At 40.8% G+C, this 20,298-nt stretch overlaps 1 protein-coding gene across 1 annotated transcript in view; it reads left to right on the top strand.

The window, feature by feature from the left end:
* Positions 1-20,283, top strand: part of gsna (gelsolin a) — a 30,269-nt gene extending 9,986 nt beyond the window's left edge. The window contains exons 3-16 of the mRNA XM_084572080.1: positions 1,357-1,511; positions 1,785-1,946; positions 10,964-11,113; positions 11,190-11,279; positions 11,574-11,706; positions 12,331-12,635; positions 13,225-13,358; positions 14,054-14,144; positions 15,541-15,711; positions 16,894-17,068; positions 18,006-18,127; positions 18,708-18,785; positions 18,898-18,958; positions 19,262-20,283. Coding sequence (XP_084428206.1) covers positions 1,357-1,511; positions 1,785-1,946; positions 10,964-11,113; positions 11,190-11,279; positions 11,574-11,706; positions 12,331-12,635; positions 13,225-13,358; positions 14,054-14,144; positions 15,541-15,711; positions 16,894-17,068; positions 18,006-18,127; positions 18,708-18,785; positions 18,898-18,958; positions 19,262-19,431 — 1,997 coding nt within the window. The 3' untranslated portion in view covers positions 19,432-20,283. The remainder of the gene's footprint in view (positions 1-1,356; positions 1,512-1,784; positions 1,947-10,963; positions 11,114-11,189; positions 11,280-11,573; positions 11,707-12,330; positions 12,636-13,224; positions 13,359-14,053; positions 14,145-15,540; positions 15,712-16,893; positions 17,069-18,005; positions 18,128-18,707; positions 18,786-18,897; positions 18,959-19,261) is intronic.
* The last annotated feature ends 15 nt before the right edge of the window (positions 20,284-20,298 follow it).

The raw sequence follows: 20,298 nt of genomic DNA, 5'->3' as shown, positions 1-20,298 counted from the left end.
GGGATATTTAACTTTTCAGTCCTTTTCTGTGATTAATCTGTTTGTAAAAGAAAAAGAAAATTACACAAGGTCGATCGAGTTTTGTGTTTGTCAAAGTAAACTGAATAAGCTTAACTCATGCAGCACTTTCTAAATGTGACAATCTGATATATTATATTATCAGATACAATATTCAAATGTAGTTAACGCAAAAAGGGAAAAATATTTCTGCAGCCATTTCCTTGTTTTTTTGAGAAGTTTTCTCATTTCCATGGATATGTCGGACAACACAGATGATATGATCTCGATTTTCCAGTGCAGCCACTGCCCTGTTTGACTCCCAAAGCCGATGCCGCAGTGTTGCTGCCTCGCAGTATTTACTGCTGAATCCAGCCAGAACAAGTCATGTGACAGAACGCGTTGTAAGCAACTGCTCATTGGTAAACTGTAGAGGAGAGGACGGTTTGGTTATAATGACAGCTTTATCACTTTATCAGTTAAATTGCTAGTGAAGTAGTCAGATCTTAGTTCAATAAAAGCAGCAATTCGCTGTAAAATATTCAAATTAACATGACAGGTCTGTATTCGAATGTTGACTTATCTAAAGCTTATCAGCAAAATGTACTACAGGATTAAAAGTTATTACCAGCAAGTTCTCCTGTACAGCTTAGTATATAACTATTTATCATGATTTAAAACTAGATTAACTTTAATGATGCCACTGTGGGAAAAAAGTGCTAAAAGGAAATTCAAACAGATGCCTGTACATACGAAAGTATCCCAACATCAGACTACTATATACATTATGAGTGTCTAATATATAATGAAGCGTTAAAAATAAAAAAAATCGAGGCATTTGTCTGTAAAATCAGAACCAGCAAATTCAGATTAAGAGATAATGGAAAAGGAATTCTTTTTATTTTGAATTTAAAATTGCAGCTGATGTCAGTGTCTGTTTTAAATTCCATTAAGGAGTCAGACTATAATCTGGAAACGAGTATTGGCAGGTATGTGACAGGGTCATTCTCTAGAAAGCTGAGTCAGCTCTGTGTTTTAATTGATTTCATTTGCTTTTAGTTGGTCCGATTGATCATGGAAACAGCATTTACCCATAAACAGGATGTGATGTAACCCTCCAACACGCTGCTGATCTTCACTGTGGGACCAGAAATAGAATATTGCTGCAATTATTAATGTGTCTGCTGGGTTTTGACCCACTGCTGCTCCCACATATCGATCTCTCGACTCACTGACGTCCTCGCTGCGAGAATTCAACTAACACAGAATGTTGCTGTCTGTGTGGGTGTGCAGTATGCCTGCAGAGATAAGATAAGGACTGGGTTAACATGCAGCACGTCTGTGGTTTCTCTGGCACAGGTGATTTCTGCACCCAGGATGAGAGCGGCTCAGCGGCCATCTTTACGGTCCAAATGGACGACTTCCTGGGGGGGAAACCCATCCAGTACCGTGAGGTGCAGGGACACGAGTCCAAAACCTTTCTGGGATACTTCAAGTCTGGAATCAAATACATGGTAAGAGGTCATGTTTGTACAAGGTGTCTATGACATGTCATTATTGTGGGTCTTTCTTTTAAATTTTCCTTTGATGCATTTTAATCCTTGGATTGCGAAGGAAACTACTGTATAGAAAGTGTGAGTCCTGCTTGTTTAAATGTTGTTTCACCATATTTCCAGATAGGAATTACGTGTTCCAATGTTCACATGTTCAGTCACTGTGAAATGACTGCTAAATTTTGTTTCTGATTCCACTGACATTACCTTTTAACGCGACGTATTACCTTCCAGAAAGGAGGCGTGGCGTCTGGGTTCAAACACGTTGTCACCAATGAGGTGGTGATGCAGCGGGTGCTCCAGATCAAAGGTCGTCGTGTTGTCAGGGCAACAGAGGTGGAGGTCACCTGGGACAGCTTCAACCAGGGAGACTGCTTCATCCTGGACCTGGGAGATGTGAGTCAGACTGAGTGGATTATTAGGGCCCGAGCACGAAGTGCAAGGACCCTATTGTTTTCGTACTGTTTATTAGGGCCCGAGCACGAAGTGCAAGGACCCTATTGTTTTCGTACTGTTTATTATTATTATTATTATTATTATTAGGGCCCGAGCACGAAGTGCAAGGACCCTATTGTTTTCGTACTGTTTATTATTATTATTATTAGGGCCCGAGCACGAAGTGCAAGGACCCTATTGTTTTCGTACTGTTTATTATTATTATTATTATTATTATTATTATTATTATTATTATTATTCTTATTTGGATTTTTAAAAAATCCTTTCGGTGTCTAAACATGCACGAAAAGTCCTGAAAATTTGCAGAAAGATTCGTTCGCCCGAAAACTTTAATGTATCAGGGACTCGAGCATGGGCGTGGCAAAATGGCTCTCTAGCGCCACCTACGGATTTTCTACGGACCAGCCCCTGAAGCCCGTTGCGTCTAAAAATCTGGAAATATGTCACGTATATGTAACATCCCAGGACGCACAAAAAAGTCTCTTGGAGCCATATTCTAAACCCAACAGGAAGTCTGCTATTTTGATTAAAAGTGTGAAAATTGGACAAAAACGTGGTGTTTTTAGAGTTTGTAAAAGCAGGTATTAAACCTTATCAGATTGACTTCAAAACTATGGAATTAGGTAGTTGGAGGCTAGATGAACAAAAACTAAAAAGGCGCATATACTTTTCGTCGAAGTGGCGTGGGTCTGCTGGCCCCTCAAAGTTTTCTTGACGCGCCATGAAACAGGAAGTTGCATTAAACGTGCTTTAAACGTGCTTTAATTCAGTCCAAAGTGCATGAAACTTTACAGTATTGTTTCTGGTCCCTAACTGAACACATGTGTATGTCAATATTCATGCAATTATTGTAGCGCCACCTATTGTGTACAAAAAATGTCTGATTTTTTCAGGTGTCTGTTGTATGAGCTGCTGTTCCTGTCAGGATGTTTGGATTGTGTCATGTCATACTTGTGTCTTTAATGATCACTCCCTGCGAAAACTGGGACTTTTCGTTAAACTTTAGTGCCTTTTATTTTTACTCAAAGTGAAGAGTGTCACCATCTCCCTCATTCCATAATGATTGCACGTAGTTCGCTACTTTGTCCAGCAGATGGAGCCAAAGTATTTCATTCTGGTGGCTGGCTTTCAGTGTGTGTGTGTGTGTGTGTTGTTTAAACGTGTAATGATGATTTTAGCTGTTTTAACATACTTTGATGACACAGAGAGAATAATTATACAACTGTTTGTTGATGCCACAGAGAGAATACAGTCAAAAGAGCCGAGACTATCTGTGCTGCCGCTTCTGGCATGCATGTCTCCACCTGAGGGTGGCAGTGTGGCGATTGCGATTGTAGTAGTTTCAAGAGAAGAAGTCGTTTTGCAGCTAAACTTCAGCCTTAATGATCGTTCAGGAGTTAAGAGAACATTTGTCTGTGAGTATTATAAATGCGTAGTCATGTGTGTTGCTGTAACCTGCGTATATAAGGTCGCGGTCGGTTGATGTTGCCGCCGCTACGGCGATGCTAGTTCCGTTAGCCTGTCTATGGTGTTTCCCATTGTACATTAGCATTAAGCTAGCGGAGTTTATTCTTCGTTCTTATAGGTAGATAGATAGGTAGATAGATAGATAGATGGATAGGTTTTATTTGTCCCATGCATAGTTATACATAGTACAATGCACAGTGTAATGTATTGTTGTACCTGCAGCCAGTAGTAAAAAAAAAATATATATAAGTACTACAGTAAACAGCAGTTTGCACACAAGGTAAGCAATATAAGTGTAATGTACACCGATAGAGAAATAAAAAAAAATAAAAATAAAAATATAGACTGAATAAAAATACAGACTTAGAGGGAGGGTAGTTGTATATGTACATAAATTTACAGTATTTGTCAGTCTTTACTAGATGTAATGGGAAGTAAGAGATACTTAGAGATACTTAAGATGTATGCTTAATTTTATATTTAATCATCTTTTGTTGTATGTATTTCAGTTTCACGGTAAACTTAAATGAGGAGTGACAAAATAAATCCTTGAAGCAAGAAGACTTTGCCTGTCATTGGAGAACTGTTAGCTATCGTGCCACGGCGCACTGTTACTCCACTGTATCCCCTGAGAAATGCAGTGACCCCGTCCTTGCCGGACGCCGACAAGCGTGGATTGCGAGGGCCCGTTCAACGCTGCTTGCAGCTTTAATTATTATTATTATTATTATTATTATTATTCTTTGGATTTTTAAAAAATCCTTTCGGTGTCTAAACATGCACGAAAAGTCCTGAAAATTTGCAGAAAGATTCGTTCGCCCGAAAACTTTAATGTATCAGGGACTCGAGCATGGGCGTGGCAAAATGGCTCTCTAGCGCCACCTACGGATTTTCTACGGACCAGCCCCTGAAGCCCGTTGCGTCTAAAAATCTGGAAATATGTCACGTATATGTAACATCCCAGGACGCACAAAAAAGTCTCTTGGAGCCATATTCTAAACCCAACAGGAAGTCTGCTATTTTGATTAAAAGTGTGAAAATTGGACAAAAACGTGGTGTTTTTAGAGTTTGTAAAAGCAGGTATTAAACCTTATCAGATTGACTTCAAAACTATGGAATTAGGTAGTTGGAGGCTAGATGAACAAAAACTAAAAAGGCGCATATACTTTTCGTCGAAGTGGCGTGGGTGTAATGGCCCCTCAAAGTTTTCTTGACGCGCCATGAAACAGGAAGTTGCATTAAACGTGCTTTAAACGTGCTTTAATTCAGTCCAAAGTGCATAAAACTTTACAGTATTGTTACTGGTCCCTAACTGAACACATCTGTATGTCAATATTTATGCAATTATTGTAGCGCCACCTATTGTGTACAGAAAATGTCTGATTTTTTCAGGTGTCTGTTGTATGAGCTGCTGTTCCTGTCAGGAAGTTTGGATTGTGTCATGTCATACTTGTGTCTTTCGTGATCACTCCCTGCGAAAATTGGGACTTTTCGTTAAACTTTAGTGCCTTTTATTTTACTCAAAGTGAAGAGTGTCACCATCTCCCTCATTCCATAATGATTGCACGTAGTTCGCTACTTTGTCCAGCAGATGGAGCCAAAGTATTTCTCTCTGCTGGCTGAATGTCAGTGTGTGTGTGTGTGTGTGTTGTTTAAACGTGTAATGATGATTTTAGCTGTTTTAACATACTTTGATGACACAGAGAGAATAATTATACAACTGTTTGTTGATGCCACAGAGAGAATACAGTCAAAAGAGCCGAGACTATCTGTGCTGCCGCTTCTGGCATGCACGTCTCCACCTGAGGGTGGCAGTGTGGCGATTGCAATTGTAGTAGTTTCAAGAGAAGAAGTCGTTTTGCAGCTAAACTTCAGCCTTAATGATCGTTCAGGAGTTAAGAGAACATTTGTCTGTGAGTATTATAAATGCGTAGTCATGTGTGTTGCTGTAACCTCTTAGTATAAGGTCGCAGTCGTTCGATGTTACCGCCGCTATGGCGATGCTAGTTCCGTTAGCCTGTCTATGGTGTTTCTCATTGTACATTAGCATTAAGCTAGCGGAGATTATCCGTCGTTATTATAGATAGGTAGGTAGATAGATAGGTTGCATTTGTCCCATGCACAGTTATACATAGTACAATGCACAGTGAAATGTATTGTTGTACCTGCAGCCACATACTTTGATGACACAGAGAGAATACATTCAAAAGAGTTTGGTGTTGCCGCCGCTATGGCGATGCTAGTTCCGTTAGCCTGTCTATGGTGTTTTGCATTGTACGTTAGCATTAAGCTAGCGGAGTTTATTTTTCGTTGTTATAGATAGATAGAGAGATAGATAGATAGATAGGTTTTATTTGTCCCATGCACAGTTATACATAGTACAATGCACAGTGAAATGTATTGTTGTACCTGCAGTCAGTACTAAAAAAAATATATATAACTACTACAGTAAACAGTAGTTTGCACACAAGGTAAGCAATATAAGTGTAATGTACACCGATAGAGAAATAAAATGAAATAAAAATACAAATTTAGACTGGTAAAATTAAAGGGGGGGATAGTTGTATATGTACATAAATTTACAGTATTTGTCAGTCTTTACTAGATGTAAAGGGAAGTAAGAGACACTTAGAGATACTTAAGATGTATTCTTAATTTTATATTTCATCATCTTTTGTTGTATGTATTTCAGTTTTACGGTAAACCTCAATTGGGAGTGACAAAATAAATCCTTGAAGCAAGAAGACTTAGCCTCTCATTGGACAACTGTTAGCTATCGTGCCACGGTGCATTGTTACTCCTCTGTTTCCCCTGAGACCTGCGGTGACCCCGTCCTTGCCGGACGCCGACTGGCGTGGATTGCGAGGGCCCGTTCAACGCTGCTTGCAGCTTTAATTATTATTATTATTATTATTCTTTGGATTTTTAAAAAATCCTTTCGGTGTCTAAACATGCACGAAAAGTCCTGAAAATTTGCAGAAAGATTCGTTCGCCCGAAAACTTTAATGTATCAGGGACTCGAGCATGGGCGTGGCAAAATGGCTCTCTAGCGCCACCTACGGATTTTCTACGGACCAGCCCCTGAAGCCCGTTGCGTCTAAAAATCTGGAAATATGTCACGTATATGTAACATCCCAGGACGCACAAAAAAGTCTCTTGGAGCCATATTCTAAACCCAACAGGAAGTCTGCTATTTTGATTAAAAGTGTGAAAATTGGACAAAAACGTGGTGTTTTTAGAGTTTGTAAAAGCAGGTATTAAACCTTATCAGATTGACTTCAAAACTATGGAATTAGGTAGTTGGAGGCTAGATGAACAAAAACTAAAAAGGCGCATATACTTTTCGTCGAAGTGGCGTGGGTGTAATGGCCCCTCAAAGTTTTCTTGACGCGCCATGAAACAGGAAGTTGCATTAAACGTGCTTTAAACGTGCTTTAATTCAGTCCAAAGTGCATAAAACTTTACAGTATTGTTACTGGTCCCTAACTGAACACATCTGTATGTCAATATTTATGCAATTATTGTAGCGCCACCTATTGTGTACAGAAAATGTCTGATTTTTTCAGGTGTCTGTTGTATGAGCTGCTGTTCCTGTCAGGAAGTTTGGATTGTGTCATGTCATACTTGTGTCTTTCGTGATCACTCCCTGCGAAAATTGGGACTTTTCGTTAAACTTTAGTGCCTTTTATTTTACTCAAAGTGAAGAGTGTCACCATCTCCCTCATTCCATAATGATTGCACGTAGTTCGCTACTTTGTCCAGCAGATGGAGCCAAAGTATTTCTCTCTGCTGGCTGAATGTCAGTGTGTGTGTGTGTGTGTGTTGTTTAAACGTGTAATGATGATTTTAGCTGTTTTAACATACTTTGATGACACAGAGAGAATAATTATACAACTGTTTGTTGATGCCACAGAGAGAATACAGTCAAAAGAGCCGAGACTATCTGTGCTGCCGCTTCTGGCATGCACGTCTCCACCTGAGGGTGGCAGTGTGGCGATTGCAATTGTAGTAGTTTCAAGAGAAGAAGTCGTTTTGCAGCTAAACTTCAGCCTTAATGATCGTTCAGGAGTTAAGAGAACATTTGTCTGTGAGTATTATAAATGCGTAGTCATGTGTGTTGCTGTAACCTCTTAGTATAAGGTCGCAGTCGTTCGATGTTACCGCCGCTATGGCGATGCTAGTTCCGTTAGCCTGTCTATGGTGTTTCTCATTGTACATTAGCATTAAGCTAGCGGAGATTATCCGTCGTTATTATAGATAGGTAGGTAGATAGATAGGTTGCATTTGTCCCATGCACAGTTATACATAGTACAATGCACAGTGAAATGTATTGTTGTACCTGCAGCCACATACTTTGATGACACAGAGAGAATACATTCAAAAGAGTTTGGTGTTGCCGCCGCTATGGCGATGCTAGTTCCGTTAGCCTGTCTATGGTGTTTTGCATTGTACGTTAGCATTAAGCTAGCGGAGTTTATTTTTCGTTGTTATAGATAGATAGAGAGATAGATAGATAGATAGGTTTTATTTGTCCCATGCACAGTTATACATAGTACAATGCACAGTGAAATGTATTGTTGTACCTGCAGTCAGTACTAAAAAAAATATATATAACTACTACAGTAAACAGTAGTTTGCACACAAGGTAAGCAATATAAGTGTAATGTACACCGATAGAGAAATAAAATGAAATAAAAATACAAATTTAGACTGGTAAAATTAAAGGGGGGGATAGTTGTATATGTACATAAATTTACAGTATTTGTCAGTCTTTACTAGATGTAAAGGGAAGTAAGAGACACTTAGAGATACTTAAGATGTATTCTTAATTTTATATTTCATCATCTTTTGTTGTATGTATTTCAGTTTTACGGTAAACCTCAATTGGGAGTGACAAAATAAATCCTTGAAGCAAGAAGACTTAGCCTCTCATTGGACAACTGTTAGCTATCGTGCCACGGTGCATTGTTACTCCTCTGTTTCCCCTGAGACCTGCGGTGACCCCGTCCTTGCCGGACGCCGACTGGCGTGGATTGCGAGGGCCCGTTCAACGCTGCTTGCAGCTTTAATTAGGGCCCGAGCACGAAGTGCAAGGACCCTATTGTTTTCGTACTGTTTATTATTATTATTATTATTATTATTATTATTATTCTTATTTGGATTTTTAAAAAATCCTTTCGGTGTCTAAACATGCACGAAAAGTCCTGAAAATTTGCAGAAAGATTCGTTCGCCCGAAAACTTTAATGTATCAGGGACTCGAGCATGGGCGTGGCAAAATGGCTCTCTAGCGCCACCTACGGATTTTCTACGGACCAGCCCCTGAAGCCCGTTGCGTCTAAAAATCTGGAAATATGTCACGTATATGTAACATCCCAGGACGCACAAAAAAGTCTTTTGGAGCCATATTCTAAACCCAACAGGAAGTCTGCTATTTTGATTAAAAGTGTGAAAATTGGACAAAAACGTGGTGTTTTTAGAGTTTGTAAAAGCAGGTATTAAACCTTATCAGATTGACTTCAAAACTATGGAATTAGGTAGTTGGAGGCTAGATGAACAAAAACTAAAAAGGCGCATATACTTTTCGTCGAAGTGGCGTGGGTCTGCTGGCCCCTCAAAGTTTTCTTGACGCGCCATGAAACAGGAAGTTGCATTAAACGTGCTTTAAACATGCTTTAATTCAGTCCAAAGTGCATGAAACTTTACAGTATTGTTACTGGTCCCTAACTGAACACATGTGTATGTCAATATTCATGCAATTATTGTAGCGCCACCTATTGTGTACAGAAAATGTCTGATTTTTTCAGGTGTCTGTTGTATGAGCTGCTGTTCCTGTCAGGATGTTTGGATTGTGTCATGTCATACTTGTGTCTTTAATGATCACTCCCTGCGAAAACTGGGACTTTTCGTTAAACTTTAGTGCCTTTTATTTTACTCAAAGTGAAGAGTGTCACCATCTCCCTCATTCCATAATGATTGCACGTAGTTCGCTACTTTGTCCAGCAGATGGAGCCAAAGTATTTCATTCTGGTGGCTGGCTTTCAGTGTGTGTGTGTGTGTGTTGTTTAAACGTGTAATGATGATTTTAGCTGTTTTAACATACTCTGATGACACAGAGAGAATAATTATACAACTGTTTGTTGATGCCACAGAGAGAATACAGTCAAAAGAGCCGAGACTATCTGTGCTGCCGCTTCTGGCATGCACGTCTCCACCTGAGGGTGGCAGTGTGGCGATTGCAATTGTAGTAGTTTCAAGAGAAGAAGTCGTTTTGCAGCTAAACTTCAGTCTACCTATCGTTCAGGAGTTAAGAGAACATATGTCTGTGAGTATTATAAATGTGTAGTCATGTGTGTTGCTGTAACCTCTTAGTATAAGGTCGCAGTCGTTCGATGTTACCGCCGCTATGGCGATGCTAGTTCCGTTAGCCTGTCTATGGTGTTTCTCATTGTACATTAGCATTAAGCTAGCGGAGATTATCCGTCGTTATTATAGATAGGTAGGTAGATAGATAGGTTTTATTTGTCCCATGCACAGTTATACATAGTACAATGCACAGTGAAATGTATTGTTGTACCTGCAGCCACATACTTTGATGACACAGAGAGAATACATTCAAAAGAGTTTGGTGTTGCCGCCGCTATGGCGATGCTAGTTCCGTTAGCCTGTCTATGGTGTTTTGCATTGTACGTTAGCATTAAGCTAGCGGAGTTTATTTTTCGTTGTTATAGATAGATAGATAGATAGATAGATAGGTAGATAGGTAGGTTTTATTTGTCCCATGCACAGTTATACATTGTACAATGCACAGTGTAATGTATTGTTGTACCTGCAGCCAGTAGTAAAAAAAATATATATAAGTACTACTACAGTAAACAGTAGTTTGCACACCAGATAAGCAATATAAGTGTAATGTACACCGATAGGGAAATACAATAAAATAAAAATAAAAATATAGACTGAATAAAAATATAGACTTAGAGGGGGGGTAGTTGTATATGTACATAAATTAACAGTATTTGTCAGTCTTTACGAGATGTCAAGACAAGAGATACTTAGAGATACTTAAGATATAGTCTTAATTTTATATTTAATCATCTTTTGTTGTATGTATTTCAGTTTTACGGTAAACTTCAATTGGGAGTGACAAAATAAATCCTTGAAGCAAGAAGACTTAGCCTCTCATTGGAGAACTGTTAGCTATCGTGCCACGGTGCATTGTTACTCCTCTGTTTCCCCTGAGATCTGCGGTGACCCCGTCCTTGCCGGACGCCGACTGGCGTGGATTGCGAGGGCCCGTTCAACGCTGCTTGCAGCTTTAATTATTACTATTATTATATGGATATCATAATATTATCCGAATGTCACTATCTCATTGTAGAGTGTTTTTGTAGTACAGATGCTGCATCGCAACAGGAAGCAATAAAATGATAGAAAATACTGTGTTTTTTCTAAAGTTACTGAAAGTTCTCTTCTTTTTTTCGCCTCACAGGAGATTTTCCAGTGGTGCGGCTCCCAGAGCAACCGCTTTGAGAAGCTGAAGGCCACTCAGGTCGCCAAGGGTATCCGTGACAACGAGCGCAGTGGCAGGGCCCGAGTATATGTCTGTGATGAGGGAGTGGAGAGAGAGAAGATGCTGGAGGTGAGATTGGTGAATTGTGACGACAAATAAATTCACAAACTGAACCTTTTACTGGACTCACTGCTTCTGTCCCTAGGTTCTGGGACCCAAACCAGATCTGCCAGTTGGGGCCTCTGATGACATCAAAGCTGATGCCTCAAACAGGAAGAGAGCTAAACTCTACAAGGTGAGAGCATGGAGGTGTTATGAGAAAGAGATGATTTCCTGTAATGTTTTATGCATGCATGCAAGGTAATCTTACAAAAACAGGAACTGAACTCTGGACCCCCCTGTGGCACTCTGATGACATCGCAAAAATAAAACTCACTGTTCTATGCTTCTCCAGTTATAAAAACTCATTAAATTAATAAGGATTCTTGAAGAGTGACAGTTGACATTTGCCAGATTGAAACCCCCATCAGGAGGCAAAGCCGCCAGCAACCTTTCAGTTAAAACTAATAGCTGACATCCCCTCCTACAGGTGTCCAATGCCAGTGGAGGCATGACCGTTGCCCTGGTGGCTGCAGAGAACCCGTTCGCGCAGAGCGCCTTGGAGTCTGGTGACTGCTTCATTCTGGACCACGGCTCGGACGGCAAGATCTTTGTCTGGAAAGGTCAGCACATGGCAGATTCAGTATATATTCATTTAGCACTGGCTACAGCACATGGGGCACTATTTGTTGGTCAAGCTTATTGTTTCCAATCTTTTTGTGCTGGCTGCTGGCTGCACTTTTATATTTAATGTACAGACACTTGGGTTGTATCAATCTTTTTCAGACTTAAATCCTTTCTCTGAAAACAGAATTGTTTCATCTGGAGAACCAGAACCTTATCTTGGACACTTTCTAGTGTTTGCCTCACTCTTACTTACCGCCAGAGACGCTGAATGCATAGAACTCAGGTTATATTAGTAACTTTTGTTTCTCCACCATAGGCTCCACCATCTCCATCGCTGTGGTTAAAGCAAACCTGCAAACAGCCATTGCTGGTTAAAGAAACGAATTGCTACCGGTGCCCCAGCATAGAAATGTCAACACAGAAAACAAATTTTAAACTCTGGCACGCTGCAAAATAACTTCACTTGTAAACTCGCAACCAAGGGCTTGAAAGAAATGAATGTTAATTTATATTATGAGTGCCAAACTCCAGCTTCAACTCAGCCAGTGGAATTATTTCTGCCACTTGTAACAGGCATTCATTGTCAAGTTTCTGTGAGTCCTTTAACATTTCCTCTTCAGGAAAAGACGCCAACATGGACGAGAGAAAGGCGGCGCTGAAGGCTGCCGACGAGTTCATCAAGAAGATGGGCTACCCCAAACACACCCAGGTCCAGATCCTGCCAGAGATGGGCGAGACGCCGCTCTTCAAGCAGTTCTTCAAAAACTGGCGGGACAAAGATCAGACAGAAGGCCTGGGCGTGGCCTACATCGCTAACAGCATCGCCAAGATCGAGAAGGTGGCTTTTGATGCCGCGAGTCTCCACGATTCTGCCGCCATGGCCGCCCAGCACGGCATGGTGGACAACGGCACCGGAGAGAAGCAGGTGAGAGACATTTGTGGCTCAGCTCCTCAGTGTGATATGTCTAGGAGATGATTTTATTAATATCATGATGACCTGGATGCTTTGGGAACTTGCCCACTTTGTGTGATTATGAAGAGGAGGTTTCTGATTAGTTCTGGAAAGGTTAAGGGAAAGCAACTGCTGTAGACTTTCACAGAGAACCAGTTTGGATCGCAACATAGTTCCAGGCCTTTTGAGCAAAATGTGCTTGGCTCTGAACCTTCTGGTAAATGTTGGTTCCCAGCGCGAACCAGATGCCAGTGGGGTCCAGTCAGAAACTGTGATGACACTGGTGTATGAGTAGGCATGTACTAATCAGCCACACCAAACAGAAAAGACATGTGTTGCTTGGTTGTCTAAAGAAACTCATGTTCGACACAGACATTCACTGAATTTCAAAATAAAGTCAGTTTTCTAAGTTTTTCTTGGTATGCAAAGTAAATGAGAAAACTGTTGAAGAGTTTGCCAAGATCTGGTTTAGGTTAAGGTGCAGGCCTGCATGACTGAACTCCTTCTTGTGGGAAATCCACAACCTGCTACATGTGTTTCAGCCTTTCGTCTTTCTCTGTAGATCTGGCGTATTGAGGGAGCTGACAAGATGCCAGTGGATCCATCCACATACGGTCAGTTCTACGGAGGAGACAGCTACATCATCTTGTACAACTATCAACACGGAGGACGCCAGGGACACATTATCTACAATTGGTGAGAATCTTGCGTGCAAAACATAAACTACCTGAATGAATACTGAAAGCTGGACTCGCCTAGTGATTCCTGGTGGGTCAGCCCAGCGGAATCCAGGTGAAACTGGAAGAATGAATTATTAATGATTGAGATGTTGATTATTAAGCACAAGGAACTGAATACTGAACTCAATATCTTTCTAATAGAAAAAGAATATACAGGTAATTCTGACTTCTGTTACATTTGGAGAGTAAGATTTATGCGTAATTTCTTTTCAGGTGGAGATTTATACTTCGTAACATATACAGTATATAATGCACTGTTAGAAATGATTCAAATTATCATTCAGCCTCCCGTGACGTTGTTTCAACGTTCCCTATCAATGATTTAATACTACTAAAAGGAGAATTCTTTTTTCTTCTGATGCCGCTGATTTCCATTCAGTAAATCCAGCTTTTTAATCATCAACCCTGGCAGCATCAAAGGATGGTGCTCTAAAACACTCAAGTAAACAAATGATCCCAGTTCACAAAATTTCACGAGTCAAAAGATAAATGAGAACATTTGGGACTCAGAGCTGAGAGAGAAATGAATGGTTTTTATGTTTTTTTTTTTTTTTTTGAATAAATCACATTTTAGAAGCGGCTGTCAGCACTAACCTCCCTCTGGTTTGTTCCTCTCATCATGTCTTGTAATAAATTCACCTTCTCTCCCAGGCAGGGGATGGACTCCAGCCAGGATGAGATCGGGGCCTCTGCGATCCTCACCGCCCAGCTGGATGAGGAGCTCGGCGGTGGTCCCGTGCAGGTAAACCATGTTGTTCCTTCAGTGGCTTTGTTTTTAATTCCCTTTTTTTTCTGTTTTCATAAGCTTATATTAATTTTATCATCCACGTTTATTAATGTCTGTGCCCTCTTCTGGCTCACTCAGTGCAGTCACATCCTGTCTGAACTTTACATCCTTCCACTCTTTTTCCTCCCCCTCCTTGTTTCCCTTCCGCTGCTTCTTTCCTCCTGGGTTCTTTCTATCTCAGGTTGTTGGTGCTCCTATAACCACTCAGGTATTTCCCCTCCCTCCCTTCTCCTCATCCTCTTTCTTATAGCGACATTTATGATTTGTCCAGAGCCACGGAAAAGAGCAACAATGAGCGTGTTCTCTCTCATCTCCCGTTTGAGATGAATAAGATTATCTTGCGGCTTTTTCAAGACTTAATAAATACGATAATGAGTTAAATCAAATTTACAGTGACACCATCTCTGATATACACAAACAGGACATTCCAGTGTGGATGTTGATGGGAGGCGCCATCCTCCTCTGTCGCCAGCTCTGTCTGCTCACACAGCCCCATTTCCAAACTCTCCAACCAAATTACGACCACTTAGCCTGTTAGTGAGCGCTCCTGTTTAGATAGGCCAAAAACAGGGAGTCTGGAAATAACTGTGGTGATCGTGAAATAAGTTCAGTCTGTAACAGCTGAGTAAGAGTGGCTCTGTACCCAATCATGCCTCATGTTTGCCTTCACTCTGCATGCACAACCTTCCTGTTCATGTTGTGCCTGTGTTGCAGCATGTGTGTGTCTTAATCCAGCCATTCATGTGGAGACGTCTGCAGCCATCACGTTTATTCTTTCTTTGTCTGCATTGACTCTCAGATTAGAGAATAGAGAACTAGAGATGGATTTAGTGCCTCAGCGTCGGTTGAATGTTTGGGTTGAGTTGGTTTGACATAATATCTTGGTTTTGGCACAGATACTTTCATTGTTTTAATTTTGATCAGTGCCAGCATTGGAAAGAAACTTCGCAACAATGTCCAGAAACAGGAAGTTACATCAACCGCAGAAAGCTACAATGAAATATTTGATGAAACGGCAGAAATAAAGCAACATGTGTCCATATGTTAAACAGAACAAAGACAGTGATAACACCATTTTATCCTAAGCTCTTTCTTTGAGTCCTAATTTCACACGTCTTGTGGCACGGTGAACTCACGCCTCTGCTCCATGCTGCCATCGCGTGTCAGTAGTAGGGATTGCAGCAGCTGTTTTTCATCACAAGACACAACCAGGGAGGATGCGTCTGGTGTGATCTGGTTGCACAACCGTAGAACAATTCACAACATCAAAAATGCATGAGGCGTTTTGTGACGTGAATCACTGTGACAACCACCTGATCCCTTTTAATTTTGGTGTCTGTCTGCGCACCAGGTGAGGGTGGTGCAGGGGAAAGAGCCGGCCCACATGATGAGCCTGTTCGGAGGACAGCCCATGGTGGTGTACAAGGGCGGAACGTCCAGAGATGGAGGTCAGTCCGCTCCCTCAGAGACTCGACTCTTCCAGGTGCGCTCCAACTCTGCGGGACACACCAGAGCCGTGGAGGTAAGAGAACGTATATCATACATACATCGTCCCTTTCTGACTATGATTAGATAAGATGTTATTGATCCCCTGGGGGGACATTTAGCTGTTACAGCAGAAAGGCAAGACAGTGCTAAGGGTACAAAAATACCAAGATGATGTAACTGACTGACTGATGTAATTGAACCAATTGAAAAAGTTAAGTAAGCAGATTAAGAGCAATAAAAAAGTGCAGACTGAATATACATGTGGACATTCATGAATACTATGAATAATGACACCAACAGGAGTATAGCTTTCAAAAACAAATATTGCTGATTGTATCACTGACTGAGATTGTCGTAAAGACCATGAAAGAACCAAACCCAACAATAAACTGATGCTCGTAACATGATTATTAACATGACTTATTCCCTTGTATCACAAAGCTCCACTGATATGTGTGGAGGGGGCATGGGCTAGTGGGTAGATAAGCAGCCTTGGGGCCGTAAGGTCACAGGTTTCCATCCCCTTATGTGCATAGCTGAGGTGCCTTGAGCAAGCACCTAAACCCCGAACTGCTCTCTGAGCTCTGCATGCAGAGCTGCACTCGCTGCTTTGTGAACAAATGAATGGTAATGAAATACAATTAAAATAATTTAAAATATCTAAAGGTTATTAAAAACAGTGAGCCAAACTGTCAGATGTCATTAGCTTATCAAATCTGCATAAAGCCGCTGCTGAAAATAGTCCCCAACTAAAGCACTGTTTATCCATGTTTGAAAAGTGTTCAATTAAACTTCTTTTTTTCAGAAATCACTGCACATTTCAAAATGAAACTTCATATTTGCCATTTTCAATGTGTAGACACCAAGCTAGGGAAGTTGAAAAGCATTAAGAGGAAAACTGATTGTTACATTTGTTTTGAGGGATTTTTTGACAGGAGGGAAAGTACAGTATAACACCAGCCTTATCCTTAAATATGCTTTTTCCTATATTTAGCAAACAATGCTTAGTATGACTGTGTAATGGACTGAATTGAGTTAGTAAGTAAGAATTATTTGACCAAACTAAAAAAGAAAAAAGAAAAAAAGAAGTCATCTGAATTAAGTGCACCAAATGTAAAACAAACTTTTTTTTGCTGCTTAAAGTCAAAATATTGACCGCAACAGCCCTGTCAGAGTAGCACCTTAACAACATTCTCTCTCTTTTTTATTCCTGCAGCTTGATACGGTGGCGTCCAACCTGAACTCCAATGATGCTTTCATTCTGGTGACCCCCGGCGGTTCCTTCATGTGGGTGGGAGTGGGTGCCAGCGACACAGAGAAGCAGGGAGCCCAGCAGCTGTGTGACATCCTGGGGGTGTCGGCCTCCGAGCTGGCTGAGGGAGGAGAGACTGGTGAGGAAACACAACGAACACACTTAAATACGAATAATATTTTCTCTCTCCTCTGTCTCTGAGTCCAGCTTGAACCCAGCAGCTGCTAACACGCTGTGAACTGAAGGTTTACAATCTTTCCTATTCCAGATTCGTGCTGTTGAACTGTGTGAGAAAAGCTTTAAAGCTGCACTAATCAATTAATAATTGAACTAATGACTGTATAATGTGAAAGGAAGGTTCATAGTAACAAACCCACAGAGATGTATGGTCACCTGTGCAGGTAAATGGAGCTCTTTAGCCTCTTTTAGCTCGTAGTTTTGTTTGGTACTTTTTATTGCATTTGTAAAATAGTCTTTTTTCTCCTGTCAGCTTTGTTTTCAGTCACAGTGAGAATACGTTTTCAGCTACAAGCTCCAGTAACCATCTGTACACAAACTGCACACCAAGCCACACCAAGTTAGCTACTAGCTAGTAGCAGCTACTAGCTACTGTTCCAGCTCTGTGCCTAAGGATGCATGTATGCTGCCCCCAACTGGCCAAACTCAATCAGTGCACCTTTAAAGTGACAGTTTGACTTATAATGAATTTTTTTACTCATATGTTTGTCTGCTAATTAAATATGAAGCTACTGCTAGCGGCCAGCTAGTTTGGAAATGGTGCAGTTTATAGCTCACCATAAAATGAAAAACATTTTGTTTTAATATATTGTTTTGGGCTTTTATGTCTCTTCTCAACAGAACCAGGCTAGCAGTTTCCCTCAGCTAGCAGACTTCATGCTAAGCTAATCGCCTGCTGGCGATGGTTTCATATTTACTGCCGCACAAACATTAGAGTAGCGACACTCTTCTGATCTAACTCTCTGCAAACTAGTGTCTATTGTTGGTGTAGATGGAGAAATGACCTGTTACAATACTTACAAGTAAAATAACTTGACACACGCCTGCCACATTTACAGATGACTTCTGGGACGCCCTGGGCGGGAAGGCAGAATATCGCACCTCCACCAGACTCAAGGACAAGATGGACGCTCATCCACCACGACTGTTTGCCTGCTCCAATAAGACTGGAAACTTTATCGTAAGTCTTTAGTCTGAGCTTCCTCTCTTCCTCTCAAAAATATATATATTGTTCTACATTACCTTTATTGCTAAATATGTAAATTAAAGTGAAATAGCTGTTTTTCTTAAATCATCTGTTTCAAAGATTTCAGTCTGGCCTTTTCAATCACATCTGAATTCACGCTGCACACAGCATGAGTCAGCAGAGCACTGTGAAAGAAGCTGGTTACTATGTTACTTAGTTGGAGGTGTGCAGACTTTCTCCCGCAGCTCTTCATCTAACAGATCACTGTAGGAACGGTCAGTTCTAAGCTCACTGAAAAACACATTTGCTGGAACTCGCCCTTTGCCAGTTAATTGATCTTGTATAAATGTGAAGCAGTGGGAAATGTCAGTTTACTACATTATCTGATGGTGAATTTAGTCTGTTTATAGAGATTACATTAGCAGGTCTCCACACAGTATAAATATATAACATATGCAAATACTGCAGTGCTTTTATCATTACGCAGTTGGGCCACATTTGCTCTTTAAATACAGTGAATGTGTGAAAATGTAAGTCGCTAGTTTCTCACCACTAAATCTGTTTTTCCTCTCAGATTGAGGAGGTACCCGGGGAGATTACCCAAGACGACCTGGCCACTGATGATGTCATGATCCTTGATACCTGGGAGCAGGTACAAAAATAAATAAATCAATAAATAAAAAGCTTTAGCTGTACTGAATGAATTTAGAAAATAATTAATATCAAAACAAAAGACAAAATACATAAATCTTTTCCTTTTTTAGGTGTTTGTTTGGATCGGTAATGAGGCTCAGGAGGAAGAGAAGACCGAAGCCATGGCATCTGGTAAGGAGACAGTTAAAAAATATGCATGAGAAGTGAACAGCAACAAAAAACACCACTAGACTTTACTGTATCTACATATACAACTGAAAACAGTCATTTGGCATCTTAAATTGTATTCACTGATGTAGTTTACATTTTTTTCTTTTAGTCTTATACATCACACATGATGTTCATGAAATTCAAAAATAAAAGCACTTTACAAAAAAAAGAAAACACACAATGCAAAAGCTTCTTGTTACTGGTTTGCACTTCGAGATCCCTTTCCAGCTGGCACTAATTCGAACTGTTCCTCACCTCCCTCAGCGTCCCGGTACATCGAGACAGATCCGGCCAACAGAGACCGCAGGACGCCCATCGTCAAAATCAAGCAGGGCTTCGAGCCTCCCACGTTCACCGGCTGGTTCCTGGGCTGGGACCACGACTACTGGACCACCGACCCCCTGGAGCGGGCTATGGCTGAACTCGCCGTGTGAGAGCTCACCTCACCTGACGCCCATCCCCTCCCTAATGTCAGCCTTGATCTTTGCTTTACCAATGCACCCTGAAGACAAGACGAGGTCTTTTTTTTTTTTTTTTTTTTTTCTTTTAGTTGTAGCAATGTTTGAATTCACGGTGTGTTACAGTGGTGCCTTTACACCAGTTATGAAACCAACCAATAGAAATAGGGCTTCAACAGGTAAACAAGCTTTCTGTTGGCTTTTGCACTAAATACAGTCTGCTAATATAAGTGTTGCCATTTTATATTTGAGCAATAAAACCAGTTTACTAGTGACAAACACACAGCAAGACACTGCAAGTTTGGTGCGCTGCATTATTAGAAACCTCACCGCCAAGAAAACACAGCTTCATTCATTGATTCATCTTCTGTAACTGCTTGTCCACTAGAGGGTCGCAGTGGGGCTGGAGTCTATCCCAGCTGTCATTAGATGAGAGGAGGGGTACACCCTGGACAGGTCCCCAGTCTATCGCAGGGCTGACACAGAGACACACTCACACCTACAGCCAAGTTAGAATCTGAAAACACAGCTTAGAAAAATCAATACAACCAATGCCTTAATATCATTTCCTTCATTTTACAGCACGACTGCCATTTTTTTAATTAAAGGTACTGTTCCATTTATATGTCCTTACAGTTGTTTGTACCTTTATTTTAGAAGTCACTTTTATTTATTTTTAAAAAATATCTCACATTCATGCCCATGAATCTTGTTTTCTGTTGTTATAAGAATCCGCCGCTTTGCTGCTTTTAAAACCAGTCATGTCCTCTGTGATTTTGTGGTTTTCCAAAGCCATGTCATCATTTCAATTAAACCCAATAAAACACATGAAGTGTCTCTCTC

This window comes from Chelon labrosus (genome assembly GCF_963514085.1).
Source record: "Chelon labrosus genome assembly, chromosome: 22".
Lineage (NCBI taxonomy): Eukaryota > Metazoa > Chordata > Actinopteri > Mugiliformes > Mugilidae > Chelon > Chelon labrosus.
The sequence above is the reverse complement of the archived record's forward strand: the minus strand, read 5'-3'. Positions and strand labels throughout refer to the sequence as shown.